This window comes from Schistocerca serialis, chromosome 3 (genome assembly GCF_023864345.2).
Source record: "Schistocerca serialis cubense isolate TAMUIC-IGC-003099 chromosome 3, iqSchSeri2.2, whole genome shotgun sequence".
Classification (NCBI taxonomy): Eukaryota; Metazoa; Arthropoda; class Insecta; order Orthoptera; family Acrididae; genus Schistocerca; species Schistocerca serialis.
This window is the reverse complement of record NC_064640.1, coordinates 423,053,006-423,077,069: the sequence shown is the minus strand read 5'-3', so window position 1 is coordinate 423,077,069 and position 24,064 is coordinate 423,053,006. Positions and strand designations below refer to the sequence as shown.

Sequence of the window (24,064 nt, the reverse complement as noted above, 5' to 3'; positions counted from 1 at the left end):
TCAGTGTACGGATTTTGTAGTCCATGCTTGCAGTTTGCAGAGGCTAATCTGATACAATTTCTCAGAATATACCCCAGTCTGCTTATGGAGTAAGAGTCTCTTCTCAGAGACATCATCTGCTGCACTGCTGGTCTGGGTTTTTACTGTGATTACGTTTTGGTCACTTTGTTGGCAATCTTCAAGAATGGCCCAGTCTCCTATTTCTGTGCGAGCTTTATTATTAATAAACATATCCATGTTAGTTTTCTTTCATGTGATTCCTTGAAAGGTAGGTGGTAGCTGAGAATCAGTAGGTTCTGTTCTTTAGTGTACTGTTTACCACACAGGGTGGATATAATTACACTTTTGCCATATGAGAGAGTTTCTCACGAAAAATTAGTGATATTCAGACAATGAAACTTTGTGGACACATTTGCAAGGACGTGCAGAAGAGAAATAATGAACAAACCACTGAAAGAAACAAATTTTAACTTTCACATGAAATTTGTTAATTGTGTACCATGTTTACATTCAAGGTTACAAATGTTGCCCAATGTGCCGACCATCTGCATCCACAACAGCCTGCAACTGCAGAAGAGATACCATTCCACAATTTTTCATAGCAATTTTCCACCAATGAACCATGGAATGTTATAATAATGTGAAGATCACACATTGTGTCTGGCATTCTCAACCACAGCAACAGTAATTTTTTCAACAAACTGTGATGCTATTGGCTGTCGGTCTCTCCCAGGAGTAATTCCCTATTTGCTAGTTAATTTGATCATTTGAATTAGTCTTCAACTCCAGTGTGGAAAGAGGACCTCTCCGTTTTCCTTTAGTGGGTTGATACTCTCGAAGAGCAACAGCACTATTGCTGTTGTTTTGATAAAAAATCTTTGACTGAAGCCCTGCTCATCTTGAGTGGACCCATTTTGACTATCTGCAACTGTAATGCACACTGATGCTCGTGTTTCAACCCTACATCACCACACCAGTACCAAAGCTTAATGGGAAGTTGTGATAGTAACACTACAAACACTGCAAATCCTGCCACCCACAGTCTGAACATCATTCCCACAAAGCTGGATACTCATATGGTAAAGAGCTATCCATCTACACTGGCTCAAGTAATGAAAGTTAAATTACAACCACCCCATACTTCCTCTATCGGTAGTTGTGTTGGAGTGCCATAACATCGACTTTGCCTTAAAGTCTGCACATACTTAAAGGCTTTCGTTTTGTGCAATGTTCCTAGTGTAATGTACATATGGTTCTATACCGTTAGAGTATTGTGCATAGACACAGGCTATGACCCAGATGGTCCTATGGTTACCATATGCTCACCACAGTTTTTACTTACTTCGGTTGCAACATTTTTATAGAGTACTATCATGACAACCACTGGCATTTAGTCACCAGTAATTGTTATTGTTCCCAAAGGAAGGCATGAAAGCTAACCATCTTTGAAGTATAGGTCTTGGGGCAAATTACATTTGCATCGAGTTCCACATCAACATTTGTTTGTTTTGCAATAACGGGCCTACTTCTTCTGGCATTAAGCTGCATTATTCTCATCACGGGCATTTCATAAAGACATAGCAGTGCGGCATTGTCTTTGTGTGGTTGAACACAATTCTTTCATGTATTCTGTAGAGGTTTAGTTAATCAGAATGATGCCCCATCAATTAAATATAATACTTAGCAGATAAAGCACATTCATTATTACATCAACATACAGCCAGAGCAAAACTGAACTCATGCATGAAGAATGTTGCTATTTATAGAAAAGATCAACTGTTCCAGAAGATACAAGCCTTACAAACGTAAGAGATTTTGAGAACATTCTAGAAATGACATATACTAAATAACAAATATGGAGGCCAGCTTCAAACTGGTGCCCCAAAGCACACCAGCCAGCAGAATTAACCATTACACCACACTGCATGCAGCATAGCTTATGGCAATATTTATACAGACACACACACCACATGAAACATTCTCACAGTATTGCGAGGTACATAGCTACAATATGTTTATTATATATATCCAATTGCCAACTAAGGCACTGAAAAATCTTTTTTTAATTTTTTGAGTTAACACATTATGACACTTTTGTTGTATAAAAAGCATATCATGAAAGCAGAGCAATATATTTACAGGTGGGTTTTAAGCTGCTTACACACACCAATCATACCTAAGATGTGTTGGGACATGCTCGGTTGAGAAAGCAGTAAAGATATGCATGCAATTCATTGATTTTCTTTCAAGCCAGTTGCAATACAACACAGAGCGAGTCATCTCGTCCACCTCATGCAGAGAGATTTAATGAAATATTGTTACTGACTATTAACATACCTTTCGCTTTCGTACAGCTACTTGACAAAAACTTTCAAGCATGTTGCAAGTAACTTGTCGTGCTAATCTGCTGCAGGGATTGAACAGGACATTTCTCAACCATGATCCTTCCCATAACAACAAGGGTTCTGGTTCACCAAAAACTTTACGGTGCCAACGGCCAAAGTATTTTTCTGCTAGGTATATCTTCCTCCATTCATTCTGTTAGCAAAGCAAGTAATTACAACAAATTCACCATTTTGTCATAATATATAATATTCTCTTAGATTATGCAACTATAGAAAAATCGAATACAGGGAATTTAATTGATCCCAGTATATCACAAATGGTGTGTGTGTGTGTGTGTGTGTGTGTGTGTGTGTGTGTGTGTGTGTGTGAGAGAGAGAGAGAGAGAGAGAGAGAGAGAGACACACACACACACACACACACACACACACACACACACACACACACACACACACGGGCGCGCACACGCACACAAGATAATTTTTCCACAATGGGAGCTCTACTTCTGTTGTCAGTGAAAATAAATATTATGCTAGAGTGCATAACTGAAGGGCTTATTATAAAAATCCTGAAAGGATATCTTCCAAGATTCATCACAAAATATATTTCTTTTCACATAATACATCTCACTTAACGATGATGGGAATAAAATTAGAGAAATGTGAATTTATAGAGAAGTGATGTTATAGTCAGTCTGCTGATTTATTTACCCAATGGGGAAACCCTCATTTTCTACTTTATGGGATCACACAGACTTCTCTTTGATCACATCTGTTGTTGTTGTTGTTGTTGTTGTGGTCTTCAGTCCTGAGACTGGTTTGATGCAGCTCTCCATGCTACTCTATCCTGTGCAAGCTTTTTCATCTCCCAGTACCTACTGCAACCTACATCCTTCTGAATCTGCTTAGTGTATTCATCTCTTGGTCTCCCTCTACGATTTTTACCCTCCACGCTGCCCTCCAATACTAAATTGGTGATCCCTTGATGCCTCAGAACATGTCCTACCAACCGATCCCTTCTTCTGGTCAAGTTGTGCCACAAACTTCTCTTCTCCCCAATCCTATTCAGTTACTTCCTCATTAGTTATGTGATCTACCCATCTAATCTTCAGCATTCTTCTGTAGCACCACATTTCGAAAGCTTCTATTCTCTTCTTGTCCAAACTATTTATCGTCCAAGTTTCACTTCCATACATGGCTACACTCCATACGAATACTTTCAGAAATGACTTCCTGACACTTAAATCAATACTGGATGTTAACAAATTCCTCTTCTTCAGAAACGCTTTCCTTGCTATTGCCAGCCTACATTTTATATCCTCTCTACTTCGACCATCATCAGTTACTTTGCTCCCCAAATAGCAAAACTCCTTTACCACTTTAAGTGCCTCATTTCCTAATCTAATTCCCTCAGCATCACCCGACTTAATTAGACTACATTCCATTATCCTTGTTTTGCTTTTGTTGATGATCATCTTATATCCTCCTTTCAAGACACTGTCCATTCCATTCAACTGCTCTTCCAAGTCCTTTGCTGTCTCTGACAGAATTACAATGTCATCGGCGAACCTCAACGTTTTTATTTCTTCTCCATAAATTTTAATACCTACTCCGAATTTTTCTTTTGTTTCCTTTACTGCTTGCTCAATATACAGATTGAACAACATCGGGGAGAGGCTACAACCCTGTCTTACTCCCTTCCCAACCACTGCTTCCCTTTCATGTCCCTTGACTCTTATAACTGCCATCTGGTTTCTGTACAAATTGTAAATAGCCTTTCGCTCCCTGTATCTTACCCCTGCCACCTTTAGAATTTGAAAGAGAGTATTCCAGTCAACATTGTCAAAAGCTTTCTCTAAGTCTACAAATGCTAGAAACGTAGGTTTGCCTTTCCTTAATCTTTCTTCTAAGATAAGTCGTAAGGTCAGTATTGCCTCACGTGTTCCAGTGTTTCTACGGAATCCAAACTGATCTTCCCCGAGGTTGGCTTCTACTAGTTTTTCCATTCGTCTGTAAAGAATTCGTGTTAGTATTTTGCAGCTGTGACTTATTAAACTGATAGTTCGGTAATTTTCACATCTGTCAACACCTGCTTTCTTTGGGATTGGAATTATTATATTCTTCTTGAAGTCTGAGGGTATTTCGCCTGTTTCATACATCTTGCTCACCAGATGGTAGAGTTTTGTCAGGACTGGCTCTCCCAAGGCCGTCAGTAGTTCTAATGGAATGTTGTCTACTCCGGGGGCCTTGTTTCGACTTGGGTCTTTCAGTGCTCTGTCGAACTCTTCACGCAGTATCACATCTCCCATTTCATCTTCATCTACATCCTCTTCCATTTCCTAACATTGTCCTCAAGTACATCACCCTTGTATAGACCCTCTATACACTCCTTCCACCTTTCTACTTTCCCTTCTTTGCTTAGAACTGGGTTTCCATCTGAGCTCTTGATATTCATGCAAGTGGCTCTCTTTTCTCCAAAGGTCTCTTTAATTTTCCTGTAGGCAGTATCTATCTTACCCCTAGTGAGATAAGCCTCTACATTCTTACATTTGTCCTCTAGCCATCCCTGCTTAGCCATTTTGCACTTCCTGTCGATCTCATTTTTGAGACGTTTGTATTCCTTTTTGCCTGCTTCATTTACTGCATTTTTATATTTTCTCCTTTCATCAATTAAATTCAATATTTCTTCTGTTACCCAAGGATTTCTACTAGCCCTCGTCTTTTTACCTACTTGATCCTCTGCTGCCTTCGCTACTTCATCCCTCAAAGCTACCCATTCTTCTTCTACTGCATTTCTTTCCCCCATTCCTGTCAATTGTTCCCTTATGCTCTCCCTGAAACTCTGTACAACCTCTGGTTCTTTCAGTTTATCCAGGTCCCATCTCCTTAAATTCCCACCTTTTTGCAGTTTCTTCAGTTTTAATCTACAGGTCATAACCAACAGATTGTGGTCAGAGTCCACATCTGCCCCTGGAAATGTCTTACAATTTAGAACCTGGTTCCTAAATCTCTGTCTTACCATTATATAATCTATCTGATACCTTTTAGTATCCCCAGGGTTCTTCCAGATGTTCACATCTGTATGCCACAGAATATCATCGTAGGCCAAAATATCATTAGAATTATACTATATTCCTTTCACTTGAAAGAAACACAAATTTGGTTTCATAGCTTAATGAAAATATGGTGTTACACACACACACACACACACACACACACACACACACACACACACACACACGATAGACATTACTTTTATTTATTCATTGCCAGACTAGTATCGACAGAATGTATTTTTATTTGTTCACTGCCAAACTAATACTGAGTACATATGCCTATCAGTAACGGTATCGGCAACATAGAAGACAAAATATCTTTCAAAATACATTTACCTATAGTGCATTTGATATATATACACTAGTTGCTTAGCATATGCCAAAGACGCTTGCCATTAATGTTCATCTAATTTTATATACCATGTAGTGTGACCACTGTGTCCGGATGGCTTAGTGGCCAGATCATCTGTCTACTAAGCAGGGGACCCAGGTTTGAATCCTGGTCAGGCTCAAATTTTCAGCTTTCCTCATTGATTTAAATAAGTGTCCACCCATAGCCAATGTCTGTAATTCCTTTGTGTATTAATATCTAATTATTTGAGAGTGATAATCAGCATGAACAACAGTGAATGGCAATGTGCTTTGCATCCAAAGATAGTGACTGACTTGCTTATATCATAAATATAATTTGATTTCTAAATTGAATTATTTGTGTTAACAAAATATCTAGACAAAGGAATGTACTTTGGTGGTGCGTAGGACTGACAAGCATTGTCTTATATCACTGTCTCTGTGCTTTGGTGTCGATAGATTCGTGCTAATGAAATTCACATGTTCTCTGAATCTCGTTTTGAAATTTGTTCCGATATGTTGTACATCTATTTTCTTGCATTTATCGTAGTTTAGCTTATAAACACAGGTTTGTTATAAGGAATGAGAAGTACTTGATCACACTAGGTGGTGAGTTCTGAAGCTTAATCCCAGGTTGTTATTTGAAGATGAAGTTTCATTTTATTTGAATTTTTTCCCCAATGTGATATTTGAATATCTGAAAGCTGCAGAGCACTATATATACAAGATAATCTTTCCAGTACTTACTTTGTTTAGATTCCTTGATGACAAATCTGCAATCTTTTCTGGTTTACGCATGTACCAGTAGGCATAGTAATATTTTGGATCTCCTTGTAAATATTTTTCCAATACTATATTGATTCCCTCTTTAGGGCTGATATTAGCCAGAGCGTCCACTGTCTTATCCTAATAAAAAAAGAGGGTATAATAAGTGGCTTGTTCATTTTAAACAACATAGAATGAAGTAATATGATTAATATATACACACAGTGAGCATAAGTTTATGGTTAAGAATGTGAAGTACCAGCTGCATTATAATAATAAAAAAAGTGATCTGTTGTTAATAGAAATCACATGAAAACTGACCAAGAAACAAAAACAGGTTTTTATTATTCTACTACAATGTGTAGAAAATCTGAAACTTTTGCTCCTCCTGGCATACCAAGTATTCAAATAACCTAAAAGAATGGAATTTGGTAACAGTCTCGAAAACCACTGATATTTTGAGATGTGAAGCAGTCCTCTTGCATACTGTGTGTGTCTCAAACACACGATGATGACCTTTGTTCATCTGACAAAGTATCTAGCACTACTGATTTTTTCTAACTTAATCCTGCCTTTATTAATTGTCAACCAGAAAGTGCAAGGTCTTGGATATCAAGTAAGTATGGAGTACAGGTCACACAGAATTTACCCAAATATTGCACAACTCAATTCATATCATTACATCGCAATGAAGTACCCTCCCATTATGATACAGTTGGGGTCATTTCTTTGAAACATGGCTCTTCAGTGTCACAGCACAAATGTTAATTATGCTCTCTCAGTGGTACTTGGATGGGGAAAATGTGTTGTAGTAAATCCCCACCTTACATCTGATGTTAAATGTACAAATTCATTACTTTGTACGTCTTGTTGCACATCATCTCCATTTTGTACAATATGAAATGCATGCAAATGCTACAATGCACACCACATGTGTGTGATGTTTTAGGCCTGATGGACTTTTCTGTAGAAGTGGTATAGCATATCCTAAATATTACAAATGTTTCTGAACCTACTGGCTGGCCCAGTCGGGGCATTGCTATTGAAGCAACTCTATGTAAATTGGAGTTATTTTAGGATGTCACAATCAAATCTAGACATCACAAATCTATCATTATAAATGCAAAACATGGTACTAACAAGAACAGCACATTAGAGCATAAATTTTATTATGCCCATTATAGCATACATAATGATGACAAACTAACAATATAAACTGCTACTGTGCCTTCCAAAATTTCTATAATTAGCAGTATTCAATTTTCATTTCAAAAAATCAACTTGCAGTTACAGATTTCTCATTGAGTAAATCTGGTGAAAGCAATTATACATTTCAGTTAAGCACACAGCCATTAAATTCTTAGATGTAAATAGTGCACAGTCAAGTGCTATGTGTGAAGTGTAAGAAGAATCTGATGCAGGGCACCCACTGACACGACACGGCATGGCATGACATGACATGACATGTCACGTGAAGTAACACTTGGTGTGACAGAAACTTGTCAGCAACATGTAATTCTTTTGGCCATACGCCAACAGAAGGAACGAGGTGCCATGTTTTCTTTGGATGACGACTGCATTCTGGCTTCAGTAACTTAATGTTTTACGCAAATGAACCAATTCTACATCCATCTCTGTCATTAGTTTCTCGTAAAATTTTTACTTTTTAAAAACAATTGTTTTTGGATTCACATGTGTTCTCCACTATGCAATCATCTTTCTCATTCTATTTCAAGGAAACTATATGATACAAAAAATTGGGTCTTTTGCACCTGATGTTTGACATTGCAGCTTGACAATGATCTGGCGCTCTATGTTATTGCTTGTAGTTATTATGCTACTTCAAAATTAAGTAAACTACCAACCTATTTTGTTAAGTTCACAGTGAAAAATATAACTGCTGGCCAGTTTACATTTTAGGCCATATCTGGATGCATACAAAATCTAGCTAACACATCGAAATTTTTTTAACACTGGAAGACGAGTCATAAGTATTTCAGCTCTCGAGTAAATAGGTGATACTCCTGGTATTCTGCCATGATGGGCTCAAATGTGCCACACTCAATGATGCTGTGTGGATTTCTGGTATGTGTTTCTCTTTTGTATGTGCTTTATGAAGTCAGTTACAGTCACATTTTTAACATTGCATTAACAGTTATTTTCATTTTAGAACTAGAGATTGACCATCACATATCCAGTGGCAGAGTTGGTATATACAGTATGCTCAATTTTCCTTGCCTGCACTAATATCACTAGTCACAAAACATTCAGTAACTATTTTTGTTCAAATACTGTTGAACAATTGGCACATGTTATAGTGAGCAATGAATGTGAAATTGGATTTCACTATTTCTATAACTAAAGCATACCATGTTCTGGACAGCATGCCGTGTTCTGCGCAATACATGAGAGAGATGGCCACCAACTTGAAGACACATTTACTGTGAAATGTTCTGAGTCTGCCACAAACGTGGCTGTAAGAAGAAGAAATATGTCAGCTGTAAGACAAAGAGATGCAATGCAGTGGCCAGTTATTTTGTAAGTGAGACTGAAAAGAGGACAGCAAAATCCGAAGTGTTACATAAGGCAGAATATAAGCTGTCATATGCCATTCCATTTGCATGTGTATCAACATTTCCATGAATACTCTGCAGTTCACAGTTAAGCATCTGGCAGAGGGTTCGTCATGTCATCTTCAGACTAATTACCTACTGTTCCACTCTTTCACAGCCTGAGGGAAAAATGAACTCTCAAATCATCCTATGCAAGCTCTGAATCCTATTATTTTATTACGTTGATGTTTACGAAGGAAATGACAAAGCTATAGCAGCTGCTATTTTTTTTGGAAATAGCTGACTGGACACGGAAATGAATGATCACATTGATCATTTCTCCCTATGTAGGTGAGCATCAATAAGATATTTTCACATTTGGAGGAGAAATTTTGTGACTGAAATTTTGCAAAAAGGTCTCGCTGCAAAGAAAAACACCTTTGTTTTAAATATTACCAACTGAACTCTTCTATCATATCCGTGACATTTTTTCCCCTATTTCGCAATAATACAAAAGTAGCTGCACTTCTTTGACGTCCTACATCAAACCTATCAGGTAAGGATCCCATACCATGCATCAATACTTCGGAAGGGCATGGACAGGTGTAATATCGGCAGTTTAATATATCTTATTACGTAGAGTCAATTGCCCCTTTTTATACCACACAGATATTTTGTCTAAATCACTTTGCAATTGGTTTTTGATCTTCTGATGACTTCACTAAATGGTAAACAACAGTATCATCTGCAAACAATCTAAGAGGGCTGCTCATATTGTCCCCTAAATCATGTGCATGGATTATGAACAGCAGAAGACCTACAATGCTTCCTTGGGGAACATTAGCTATCACTTCCGTTTTACTCGATGACCTCTTACTACAAACTGTGACCTATCTAACAGGAGATAGCAAATCCAGTTGTACAACTGTGATGATACTCCTTAGGCACATAATTTGATTAGGAGCTGCTTGTGAGAAATATACTATTTTGTTGATTTCACTGTAAAATTAAAAGCCTTCCACAAATCTAGAAATATGGAATCAATCTGAGATTCTCTGTTGGATAGCATTCATTACTTTATGTGAATAAAGAGCTCATTGTGTTTCACAAGAACAATATTTTCTGAATCCGTGCCGAAAGACCATTTTCTTCAAGGTAAGATATAATGTTCAAAAACAGTACATTTTAAAAAATCCTACAGCAAATTGATGTCAGTGATACTAGTCTGTAATTCAACAGATTACTTCTATTTACCTTCTTATATACTGGTGTGACCTATACAACTTCCCAGTCCTTAGACACATGATCTTTCATTGGGCAAATGGTTGTATATGATATCAGCATACTCTGATAAGAACCTATCTGGACCAGAAGACATGCTTTGGTGAGTGATTCAAGTTTCTCTGCTACACCGAGGATAACTACTTTTGTAAGTTATTCATATTGACAGCTGTTTTATTCGAATTCTGGAACATTTACTTCGTTTTCTTTGGTGAAGGGATTTCAGAAAACCATGTTTAGTTACTCTGCTTTAGTGCCATGGTTATTCGTGCAGTGAAGGCATTGATTGTACGTTTTATATACTATTTTGTTGATTTCACTGTAAAATTTTTATTGTTGTTTCCAGTAGTTGTAAATTCTTCTAAAACATAGTATAACAAATTAATCTGCTATTGGTCTCTCTTCCTCACACTATCCAAAAATCCATTTTAAAGCAGTGCTTACTGATCATGGTTTGTTTAAGGCTGTTGGTTTACTGATTTAGGTATCACTCTTTCCAATAACATCATTGTCTAAGGAGATCCTGTGGCTCACTTCATATGATGCCAAGGAGTCGACACCATTAATGTTGCTTGTTCATGAAATGAGTGTGGGAACAGTGTCATTTGTCACACCTTGTAAGAAATTATACGCATGCTGCAACCAATGATTGATTCTTATCCTTCGTTATTTAATTTGTTATGCATGTTCATAATATAGTAATTCATAAATTACAACACAATTGTCTTTATATAAAAAATGATTGTATTAAGACATGTTTCTCAGTATCCAACCTCTGATCAATCACACCAGGTGTTGTATGTGTTCCATTCATAATGTACAAAATATTCTATCCAGAACTGATGGAACAGTCAATCAATGAAATCTCATAGTTTTGAATTTTTGTAGTTATTTTATGTGTCTTGACCTTAACTGCTGTGTTAAGAAAAAACTCAGTATCAGATTCTGTCATAATTGCAATGGAATTTTTCTATTTGTTAGATTGTGTCAAAAGAAGCATGACGCAACATGCCAACAATAAGAGAAATTTAGGAGTTTCTCAAAACTTCACCATGCAGCTCACTTTTCACAAACACTCCACTTATGTGAACTCAGCCTTAGGTGTTCAAAGAGTTGAATACATATCCTGCTTTCCTTTTATTTTATCTGAGGATACACTACCATTAGAAGAATTGTGGCTTAAACAGCAAAGCCAATTTCGAAGCATCTGCAGTCTGAATACTTATCAACATCAACTCAATAATTCTGTAAGAGAACAATTGATTATTTGTGCAAAACAGAAAGCACATCTGGGTTGAAACTAATGGAAATCTTGATCAACATTTTATAATTCCAACCCATAGTTGTCTCAGCTGTTTATATATGCAGCTGCATTATTTTCATCATTTTTGACATCGGGGAGCATGATTGCAAGAGTGATTATAGAGCATTAAACGTGCTTCCAGGATCTAAACCTGTAACTTTTGTTTTGTTATAGATGAAGCATTTCCTCTCACAAAATACACTATTTCTATATATAGAAGGCAATGTCCTGACTGACTGGTCATCACCCAGCCAAAACTGCTAAGAATAGAAACTTGGAGAAGGTCTGGATCTTCTACTGGAGGCATCGTTTAAGAAGGGATTTTTTTAAATTCCAACCCTTAGGGGGTGAAGGTTTTTCTCTTTTTTTTCCCCCTCTCTTCACTATTAAGGCAATTTTGAAGCTAGACCTATGAAGATTGGTATTTGGTTTCTCAGTCAGAAAAAAAGAAATAAGTTTTTCAGGATTTTTGGTAATTTAACCCTAAGGGGATGAAATAGTGAGTGAATTTTTTTTAAATATACCATTATTAAAGAACTATTAACTCATATGAATGCATGGTGTCTGTCGTTCCAGACATGTCCGAAAGAACTGATACCACATAGAATCTGCAACTGTGATACACTAATGCATTGAGTCATCACGCAAATCATTGGTGAAGAGTGAAAATGTGTGCCGGATTGTGATTCGAACCTAGGATCTCCTGCTTACCAGGCAGGTGCATTAACCACTGTGCCATCTGGGACAGTGTTATCACAACTGCGCAGACTATCTCAGCACGCCTCACGGCCGAATACGTGCTGAGATTTTTTATGAAAAATATTTTATGATGAAAGCACATTTAAAGCTAAATCTATGAAAATTTAAATTTGAGTTCTCAGTTACAAATAAAGAAATACATGTTTCACTGTTTTTGAAAATTCGACTCCTAGGGGGTGGTGAAAAGGAGGATGAAAGTTTTTATGGAAATATTTCACTGTGCAAGCACTTTTGACGTTAAATCTATGAAAATTTATATTTGGCTTCTCTGTTAGAAATAAAACAAACACATGTCAGCATTTTTGGAAATTCAATCCCTAAGGGCGTGAAATATGGTCAGACTGATTCACTGACTTATCATTGCCTAGCCCAAATTGCTAAGGATAGAAACTTGAAGTTTGGAGAGGGTGCAGATCTTATACTGTAGGAATCGTTTCAGAACGGATTGTTTGAAATTCCACTTCTAAGGAGGTGAAATAGAGGATGAAAGGCTTTTTGGAACTATGTCACTGTTCAGGGAATTTTGAAACTAGAACTATGAAATCTGGTATTTGGTTTCCCCGTCAGAAAATAAGAAATACACGTTTCAATATCTTTGTAAATTCAACCACCAATGGAGTAAAATAGTGGGTGAAAGCTTTTTTGAAAATAAATAATTCCTAACAAACTATTAAAGGATTTTTAAGGTTACATCTATGACAATTGGTATTGGACTTCTAGGTTAGAAATATTTCAGTTTTTCTGGAAATTCAACCCCTAAGGGACTGCAATTATAATGGACAGTAGTGTATTCTATGCCCTGTTTTGTTGCCCACCCTGGGCTTAGATTTCAGCAAGATAATGCCTGCCTGCACATTATGAGAGTTTATACTACTTGTCTTTGTGTCTGCCAATACCTACCTTGTCCAGCAAGATTGCCACATCTCTCCCCAATTGAGAACATCTGGAGCATTGTGGGCAGGGTGCTCCAACCATCTCGGGATTTTGACAAACTGACATGCCAACTGGATAGAATTTGGCACAATATGACACCCCTAGCAATTAATGCTGGCCAAATAAATGCTTGCATAAGGGCCAGAGATGGACTAAAATTTTACTGACTTGCTCAATTTGCGAAGCTCTTTCTCTTGAATAAATCATCCAAGTTTTCTGAAATTGTTATTTGCTTGTCTACACATTTACATCACATACACCAATTTCCATCCCAGCCTCCAGTGGGGTGTATCTTTTTCCCTCAGAGTGTAGTTTTTTAGCCCACTGCAGGTAGTTTTTCAAATGATAGTACTGACACGGTTTCTAGGTTACCCTCTGAGAGACTGGCATCAATCTGTCAACGCAATTAAAAAATAGCCCCTCATAGTCTACATTGGAACACTGAATCTAAGTAGCCTTCAATGCCACAATTAAACATTTGGTTAACATCTCCTGTTGCCTGCAGACATTTGACTATGCCAACATTTCCTGATTGCACAGACATTTGATTTTCAACAAAATTCTGAAGAGATTTATACCTTTTCAGAATACCCGCACTAGTGCGGCCAGTCATTCCAGGTACAAAGTGTAAGATCCTTGTGATGGCTACATTAAAGGGGTTCAAACTTAATATCTCAGTTAAAACATGAATCCAAGGTTTTGAAAACAGTTGAAATCTCATCCGAAGCTGCAACCTTTTGTGCTTTGATCCTCCTTAACTTCATTATCTTTTAAAAATCTTATTTGTTTCATGAGCAAAAATTCCTTCATCCATAATACTGAAACATTCTTCAAGCTCTTGTATAAAGTTCTTTTGAAGTATTTTATTTCGAAGCAGACAGTCACATTAAATAAGTCACTAGAACGTACTCCACAAAACATGGTCTCCAGAAGAAAGTGATTCACTTTGTTGTTTGCCAGTGAATAATGCCTGCATCCCATAGGTTATCACTGTGGAAGAATTCAATTATTTTTCAAAATATTCTGCCACGTAATTTGCCGTGGATAGCAATGAGTTTGAATGTGTCAAATTGGAAGACAAAAATCCTTTAAAACTCTGTTGTTTTCTTTTGTAAAAAAAAGAATGTACAAATGTTTCCTCTTCCTTATGTTCAAGAAAGCACTCTTTGAATAGCTTTTTTTAATATTGCACTTACAAAATTCCTTTACAAAAAAGGTCACTATCACATTCTATTTATATGCCGAGCACTGAACGTATTTTAGATAACTACTGATGATTGTTTTCAAAGAGTCAACAAATTATTTTTGTTCATGAATCTAACATTGTAACTCACTATTGTTTTCACTTTATCATACTGTATATTTTATTCCTGAAGAGGAACCCCCAACCCCAAAAGGTTGCACGAGCGCACGTGTTGAATTTTCTGTCTTGAAAATCTGTATACTAGCTAAAAAATGTTTCTACTTGTTTCACAAATCAACTGTCTTCAAAAAAACACATGGCCTCTTCTGTCATCAGCTAATACAATCTTTACCTGCTAGCTGTTCCACTACATTATTTTTCCGTCATCATTGTACTAAAGGCACAATATTCTCCCTCGTTGTTTCTGCATGTGGGATGTTACCATCAGCCAAAAAGGAACAGTTATTCTATTTGTTACCAAATAATTTCATATTACACTAGAGTAAAATATATTACTTGGTTTAACTTTTAATAGTGCGAAGGTCAAACTATGTTTTTATTGTGAACAATATACTGCTCACCTTCAATGAATTCATTCATAAACTGCCAAATGTCTTCATTTTCCATTTTCTCGAGTGGAATGTTGGCCATCAAAAAATGATTCCACAGTCCTTTGCGACAAACGAAAACTGTTGTTTTCTTCTTTTTCACAGCTTCAAAGCTGCTACTAATAGAAGAAAGCCACTTTGCTGGCAAAACTGACTACTTCATTTTGTATGCTTTCACTATGTATGTTTCAAAATAATGTCTTTACACTCGAAATTCTGCAATTTCAGTATTTAAAAAAACTACTGATTTATCAGGAGCGTAAAACCCTTTGGTGGTTTTGAATTCCTGTGCTCCATCACCAGCAGTCACTGCAGACTGGCATTTTCAGTCACAAATTGCAGGGGTGGACAAAAACATGGAAAAACTGAAAACACAAGACATTACCATGCGTCAAACAGCTTCCAGTCATCTCAGAAAGGATGAATACCATTCTTCCTGAAAAATAGTGGCCAGTTGTGGTAATGATGGTGGTGGAAAGACATTATGCACCCTTCAATCCAAAGTAGACCACAAGGCACAATAATATTGATATCTGGTGACTGTGGTGGCCCAAGTAGATGCAACAATTCATCCTCGTGCTCACAAAACCAGTCCTGGACAATGCTAGCTGTGTGAATAGGGACCTTGTCATATTGGAACACATCATCACCATTGGGGAACAAACACAGTGTTCCATGGGATGGACCAGATTAGCCAATATGGTCACATAATCCTGGGCAGTAATGCAACTATGGGGCTCATGAAATTCCAATAGGGGCTGCCCAAATCATCACCGAACCCCCACCACGTTTGACTCTTGGGACGTAAACATGGCCAGAAGTTGGAAACAGCATGCAACTTACTCATCCGGCCATACAACATTCTTTCATTGCTCCATAGTTAAGGTTTTATGGCTTCAGCACCATGTTTTCCTGTTACAGGCATTTACATCTACATTCATCTACATTTATACTCCGCAAGCTACCCAACGGTGTGTGCGGAAGGCACTTTACGTGCCATTGTCATTACCTCCCTTTCCTGTTCCAGTTGCGTATGGTTCGCGGGAAGAACGACTGTCTGAAAGCCCCCGTGCGCGCTCTAATCTCTCTAATTTTACATTCGTGATCTCCTCGGGAGGTATAAGTAGGGGGAAGCAATATATTCGATACCTCATCCAGAAACGCACCCTCTCGAAACCTGGCGAGCAAGCTACACCGCGATGCAGAGCGCCTCTCTTGCAGAGTCTGACACTTGAGTTCGTTAAACATCTCCGTAACGCTATCACGGTTACCAAATAACCCTGTGACGAAACGCGCCGCTCTTCTTTGGATCTTCTCTATCTCCTCCGTCAACTCGATCTGGTACGGATCCCACACTGATGAGCAATACTCAAGTATAGGTCGAACGAGTGTTTTGTAAGCCACCTCCTTTGTTGATGGACTACATTTTCTAAGGCCTCTCCCAATGAATCTCAACCTGGTACCCGCCTTACCAACAATTAATTTTATATGATCATTCCACTTCAAATTGTTCCGCACGCATACTCCCAGATATTTTACATAAGTAACTGCTACCAGTGTTTGTTCCGTTATCATATAATCATACAATAAAGGATCCTTCTTTCTATGTATTCGCAATACATTACATTTGCCTATGTTAAGGGTCAGTTGCCACTCCCTGCACGAAGTGCCTATCCGCTGCAGATCTTCCTGCATTTCTCTACAATTTTCTAATGCTGCAATTTCTCTGTATACTACAGCATCATCCGCGAAAAGCCGCATGGGACTTCCGACACTATCTACTAGGTCATTTATATATATTGTGAAAAGCAATGGTCCCATAACACTCCCCTGTGGCACGCCAGAGGTTACTTTAACGTCTGTAGACGTCTCTCCATTACTGCTGGGTGGTTTTGGAATTCAAGCTCGCCCTGCAATTCTCTGCTTATATTCACATTGTTTTGGTGTTGACAGGGTTCATGAGTGCGACACTCAGTTCTGCAGTGACTTTTCTAGTTGACATCCTCCACATCCTCTAACTGTTCCTCACAATCGTCTTCAATGACAACCGGTTGGGATTGCTCAATGCACAATTTTGTCCACATTGTGACTTAGTGGATGATGCTTTTTCTGCTTTCCCTGTATGTGACTTAAATGTTTGATATGTAGCCTCTTTAAACACTGAACACTTCAGTTCATCATGTTATGGAAGCACCCACCACTGGAGCACCAACAATTTGCTGTGTTCAGATTCACTTAGCTCCAACGTTATGCACTCACAATTACACAGGACACTATTCTGACCATAAATGACAATTGCAATGTCTTGACAACATTAAACAGGTGTCGTTCGTGGTCAAATACAACAGTGCAACATGCACACTTGGCTAGCATCCGATTAGATGTTTAAGCATGTATTTCTCACTATGTTTCCATATTTTTGTCCACCTCTGAACATTAGCATACAGTTGTCATCAAGTTTAGGATATTCTGAAGAGAGAGAGAGAATTTTGTCCTCACTTGAGATTTCCCAAGAATTTTAGAGAAAACTGTAGTGCCACACTGCTTTGAATTTTGAAGAGCTGTGCGAAACAGCTACATGACTGAAAAACATGCAACGAGACAAATTGTGACTTGATAAATAGTCGCACAAATTTTTCTCTGAATGCAGAAACTCTTCAAATGACTTTTGAAAACAATATCCAAACAATTATCGAAATATTTAATAATATTTTCAAAGTTGGTATCCATCAACAAGTTGAGTATATATGGTGATAGTTCTGCAGTTTGTCCTCCTTTTACCATATGATGGATGCTGGAATATTGTATTCAATTTAAATTTAAATAATGTACTAAATTTACATGTTCAATAATGGAATTTTGTTACAAAAGCACACATTAGCGGTAATTAAAAACAACTTTCAGCCTTGACTGCCACAATGCTGCAGCATACATACAATATTGTGTAATAGCCTAGGTTGGCATCGAGTACACACAAAGCACCTCTAAGTCGCATTTCTTGGTGCATGAAGCGAACTGTTACTTTAAACTAGGTTATATGGCTGATGATAAAATCAGTACCTAATTTCAACATTAAATAGCTATCAGCCATCACTGATGTCCTCATATTTATGACATGTTTTTATTCAGGAAGAGGGGAAAATGCTATTTTCTGCAAAATTTCATTAAAGACAGTCAATTTTATGGACAACACACAATTTACCGGCTCCTATGTAGGGTATACGAAAAATCACACTAATGTTGTTTACCTTGTTGAAGCACTTTCCAAAAAGATCTAACATTTCAACCTTAATTAACAAATTCCTAGCTTATTTTAACATTACACATAGAGAAATAATAAACTTTTCGTATTTTATTGACCAACCTTGTTCTTTTTGGATAACGGCTGGTCAGGTTTAATGAGACTCTGAAGCATTTTGAGGCATGGCAGAATAATAGATTGCATGACAACAGGTGAATGAGAATCTTCACACGCAATAATGAACAGCTGCATCACACACCTAAAACAAAACCATAGCAGCTTATGTAGCTTTTTAAGACTATTTTTACATGTCAATAAAGTAAAATAAAGCTTGACACATAATTTCTATATCCAACTACTGATTTCACACACACACACACACACACACACACACACACACACACACACACACACACACACAGAGAGAGAGAGAGAGAGAGAGAGAGAGAGAGAGAGAGAGAGAGAATTATACGTATATTCTAAAGGTGTTTTATTTTGAATGTTTTTTTTTTTTTTTTTTTTGCTGTTTTATCTTTCACTTCCTCCAACTCAAATGATTTTATGGTACTTGATATTGCTCTCTTTTTCTCATTTTTACAAACTGGAAGAAGAAGAAATTTTCATTAAAGAAAAATTTAACCTCGCGCCACAAAACAAAGTAGGTCCATTTATAAGAACAAATTGAGCAGTTTTACCTACTCCCCTTACTTCGTTCTTTTTGCCCTTCGCGGAAGATGTCGAAGCACCAAGAGTGCCGTCCACATTTACAAGTGTTTTGTAAACAAGCAATCGTCGGCGACGACGATAACAACGTTTACGAACCATTTTAAGAAGCAGTGCCTCAGTGGCTATTCACTCACACAAGAGTGAATGCGCTGGCAGGACAGTGTGCTCCTTATGTAGCATCAGTCCTGGCGCACGCAGAGGATGTGGACTGATAAGGCGGCCCATTCATAAACAGCCGCCGGAAGTTGCGCAATCTTGATAAGCGTTTTATTTTAGTGCAACGCGGCCCTAGTAATACTAGAGGCCGCGTTGCCCGGCTGCCTCGCTCAGCGGCTAAGTCCCACTCAAGGTCACGAGTTCTACTGTGAGAGCCATCTATTGAACAGCCCAGGGAGTTACACACACACACACACACACACACACACACACACACACACACACAGAGAGAGAGAGAGAGAGAGAGAGAGAGAGAGAGAGAGAGAGAGAGAGAGAATTATACGTATATTCTAAAGGTGTTTTATTTTGAATGTTTTTTTTTTTTTTGCTGTTTTATCTTTCACTTCCTCCAACTCAAATGATTTTATGGTACTTGATATTGCTCTCTTTTTCTCATTTTTACTGGATAACCAGATTTTTTTGGTACTTTTTCCCCATTTTTGTAGGCATCAAATATTACCATTTACTGTGAATCATATTTAAAGCAAAGCTGCCCTCAAAACAAAACCTGGTTTGGATATCACAATGCTTTAATAGATATGGTCTATGTGGGGGTGATATGTCCTTGCCTTCCTTAGACCTCTGAAATAAATTACCCAGCCAGTTATAGGGGGACTTACAGTTTAACATTTGTATTTTACCATAGAGCTACTTCACACTTTTTCTCATCACCAAATCAGTGACAGAGGTAGCAAGAGAGATTAGTGACATAAAAAACCTAAGACCAACTGGGGACTGATTTTGGACATTAGGATTCAAGTATAAAACTAACCTACTGAGAAATCGAGCCACATTGAATTTAATGTAATTACTTCTAATGACTGGTGTCATATTGTTCATCAGGTTCTATGGTGACTTTTTTACAGCATTTTTTTCCTTTTTTGTTCATGCTCTCACAGCTGATCTTGTAGGTCACGTGACCATTTAGTGTTTATGTGTATGCGTATCCAAAATTGCATTGGCATAGAATATCAGTAACTCTGTTATTCATATATGTTTCCATTACTGTTACATATAATTTTTAATGGTGACTAGTTTTGAATGCTTGTGTTCACTTGCAAACCATTACCTGCAACAGAAATGTTTGACTGTAACGTAACTCCTATGCATCATTAAAAAGATTTGTTCACTAGAATTACGTTACAGTCAAACATTACTGCGGTTTGAAAATGAACATAAATATTCAAAACTAGATGTCATTAAAATTATATGCAACTGACAGAAACATTAATAAATGAGAAATTTAGTGTTCAGCTATTAGTGGTCAATATCAGACCTTTGAGTCACGTCAAATGCAATAACTTGAGTTTTGATGTCAGGACTCAGAACACAGAGAAAAAAGGTGAAGCTCAGATGGGTAAGTGTAGAAACAGGAAATTTATTTCAGTGCAGGTAATTTCAGGACACGAGAAGGTAGCTAGTTACACACAATCCATTCTTAGTTACACATCACCCACTTCTAAACTATTCACCATATTTTAATGTTATTTATTAAATGTTGCTCTTAAGTATTTCAATTTATTGAGGCTGTGCCACCTGTGCTTCAAAGGAAGCTTTCACGATATTTTTAATAAATAATACATAAATTCATGTCATTTAAATGACTTCCTTGACATTTTAGTTACTTAAAGTCAGCATTCTCCATTTTCTACTGTTTTGTTTGACGTTCACGTTACACAAAAACGAAATTACTGGACAATACTTTGCCAAAACGTCAATCATCAAACCAGTGACAAATATGCTAAAAGCTATAAAAAACAACTTGAAGACAAATTTACCATGGAGTAATAAAAGTTAATACCTTATCTTCTGCTCCCAACATGAGTCATCTTTTTGCACCAGAGTAGACAACAAATTCATTTCATGGCGAACGGCAAAGGTAAGTTCTACACTCGCTCTGTGTCCTCTCAGTGCTAGAGAGATACGATCCATCAGCATCTGACGTAGATGCTCAGTTGCTTGTAGGTTATCACGAGTTAATAAACACAGTAATTGTCTGACCTCTTCTTGTACCTACGGGTAAAGATTAAAATATACTGAAAATGCAAACTTTCACATTTTGCAGACATATTTTGTTCATGGATTTTCAGAGACGAAATTAGAGAATGCTACAAAGTTATATTGCTGTATGAAGGTCACAAGTGACTTCTTTATATGTGTACAGCTGCTGTGCTGACTAGATTTTCATATTTTCTTGTAGCAGTTTTACAGCAAAGAGAAATAGTAATTAAAATCTAAACCTTGGTTATTTAAATTCAAATCCAGTAAAAATTCTGCTGAAACATATTTTGGCCTCATCCAATGCAATAACTATTTCAATTATTAATAATGAGTACAATCATATTTCAATTGATATAAAAGTTAAACCATGGTATTGGGATGAGTGACACTTCGAAATGATTTACTACTATCAATATTAGCATATTTTCAATACTTATTTTCTGACACTATATCTTTATACTTGTATTAATATCAACTATAGGCATGAATTATTATCTCCGTCACTGTTCTAGAAAACTTTAGTACTCTTCTACTACAGCACATTTGGATACCATTCAATCAACATGAATTCAAATGGAAATAAATCACCACTTGTTCATTTAATACACATATCATCTTAAAACAACTGAATACACTGAAGGAGAATGAAATACCTGTCCAGTTCCACGACGCAAATTATATTCAAGAAGTTCTGCAATTAGGCCTTCAGAGATAAGCAGAAGTCGTGACTCCTCCTTAGATGCAAGAGCACGAAGCAATGTGAGGCAGAGTTCAGTGGCTGATGATGCACAACCATAACAACTGCTGATTAGAGGCTGTGGCAGAACACGAATGTTTACTTCAAGTTCTTCCTCTTGTAATTGCAAAGGCGGCAGTGCCTCTGATTCACAAGGCTGTTGCAATTCATACTCTTGATCGGTTACACTATTAGCTTCACCTGTTTCACTGTACACTCGGTCATTTTGGTCATATGCTAAGAGCTCTCTTCGGCATGCAAGCACTTTCTGGAAAAAAATTTTGGATGAAAGAGAAACAATTGAGCCAATTCAGTACTAGAACAAAGCTGACAAAAAAGCAATTATAGGAAAAAAATTAAGCGGATGAAGATCAAATTAAGCGGATGAAGATCAAATTAAGCGGATGAAGAGCAAATTAATATTGATGCAGAGCAAAGTATGATCATTTACATAAAGAGAGAAAGAGGTAACATGTAATTCTCTTTCCATGGGTAGCTGCAATTTCACAGCAATGATATCGGAATAAATGTAACTACACCTGGTTTCAAATATTTAAATAGAGCCTATATAAATTCAAGATAAAACACAAAAAGTTTCTGAAGTACCTGCACAATTTTGCTTAGTTCTTCAAATGAATTTTTACATTCACCACAATATCGTTGCGCTAACAGTTGGATAGCGCGATTAACCTGTGTGCTTCCTGAACTTCCAGTTTGTATTCCATCTTCAACTGTGCGGTCCGAACGGTGCTCACTGATTTTCAGTAACAGGAGCTTAAAATTAAGACAGATGCAAATAAAGGTTTAATGAAAACTTCATTTACAACAATTCTTTCAAGCTTCTACATTACAAAATTCCTAAAACCCAAAGAAATGTATTATTACCTCCAACGCTGGTTTATTTGTCATGATAGTTTTATAAATTCTGTCAGCTTTTTCAAGGAGTGTGTTTATAACAGAAATTGTCTTCTTACGGTCTTCATCATTTTCAATTTTGTCCACTGCACAGCATGGTCTTGCAGTCAAGGAATAATCAAATTTTGCATACTTGCAGAATCCACAAGCATGACATAAAAATGGGTCCTTTTCATCATAGTTAATTGCCCTGTAAAAAGTGTCAATTTAGAGAATTCAAGTATCTACAAGTACTCAATCTGAGGGATAACATGCTTGTGTCTGTGTATGTGCGGATGGATATGTGTGTGTGTGTGTGCGCGCGAGTGTATACCTGTCCTTTTTTCCCCCCAAGGTAAGTCTTTCCGCTCCCGGGATTGGAATGACTCCTTACCCTCTCCCTTAAAACCCACATCCTTTAGTATTTCCCTCTCCTTCCCTCTTTCCTGATGAAGCAACCGTTCGTTGTGAAAGCTTAAATTTTGTGTGTATGTTTGTGTGTGTTTGTGTGTGTGTCTATCGACATGCCAGCACTTTCGTTTGGTAAGTCACATCATCTTTGTTTTTGGATAACATATTTACATTTAAATAAAATTGAGCAGAACTTCCTCTGTCGAAAACATGATTTTGGCATCTAGTTACTTAATGTCATTTCAGCTTAACGCCAATGCCGACTGAGAACCTCTGGATATAATACTAAAAACAATACCAATGGGACATACATTAGAACAATAATTGTTTTATTTGTGGTGGAAATAGAAAATGTGTTACTGCGGGTTCCATTACAAAAATAATAGTTAAAAAAACCACATATAATGTAAGCTGTGACAATGATGATGTTTGGTTTGTGGGGCACTCAACTGCGCAGTAAGCAGCACCCGCTCTCTCCTGGAGAGAACACGGGAAGCGGCTGCCACAGTCGACGATGCCATACTGGGAGGGGTATGGCAAGAATTCGATTACCATATTGATGTCTGCAGAGTCACTCATGATTCGCTTATCGAATATTTGGGAAAAAAAACAAACTTTCAGAGTTTCTCTTCAAAATGCAATATGTATGGCATCTGTACAATGTTTAGTTCTTGTGCAATAAATAATTGAAAGTGTCCCCAGACTT

The 24,064-nt window shown here is 37.3% G+C and overlaps 1 protein-coding gene across 1 annotated transcript in view; it reads right to left on the bottom strand.

Annotated features, from left to right (window-relative positions):
* Positions 1–24,064, bottom strand: part of LOC126470301 (protein purity of essence) — a 475,244-nt gene that overhangs the window by 69,213 nt on the left and 381,967 nt on the right. The window contains exons 61-67 of the mRNA XM_050098072.1: positions 22,939–23,158; positions 22,660–22,827; positions 21,971–22,321; positions 21,118–21,329; positions 18,498–18,633; positions 6,497–6,655; positions 2,338–2,538 (exon numbers count right to left, since the gene is read on the bottom strand). Coding sequence (XP_049954029.1) covers positions 2,338–2,538; positions 6,497–6,655; positions 18,498–18,633; positions 21,118–21,329; positions 21,971–22,321; positions 22,660–22,827; positions 22,939–23,158 — 1,447 coding nt within the window. The remainder of the gene's footprint in view (positions 1–2,337; positions 2,539–6,496; positions 6,656–18,497; positions 18,634–21,117; positions 21,330–21,970; positions 22,322–22,659; positions 22,828–22,938; positions 23,159–24,064) is intronic.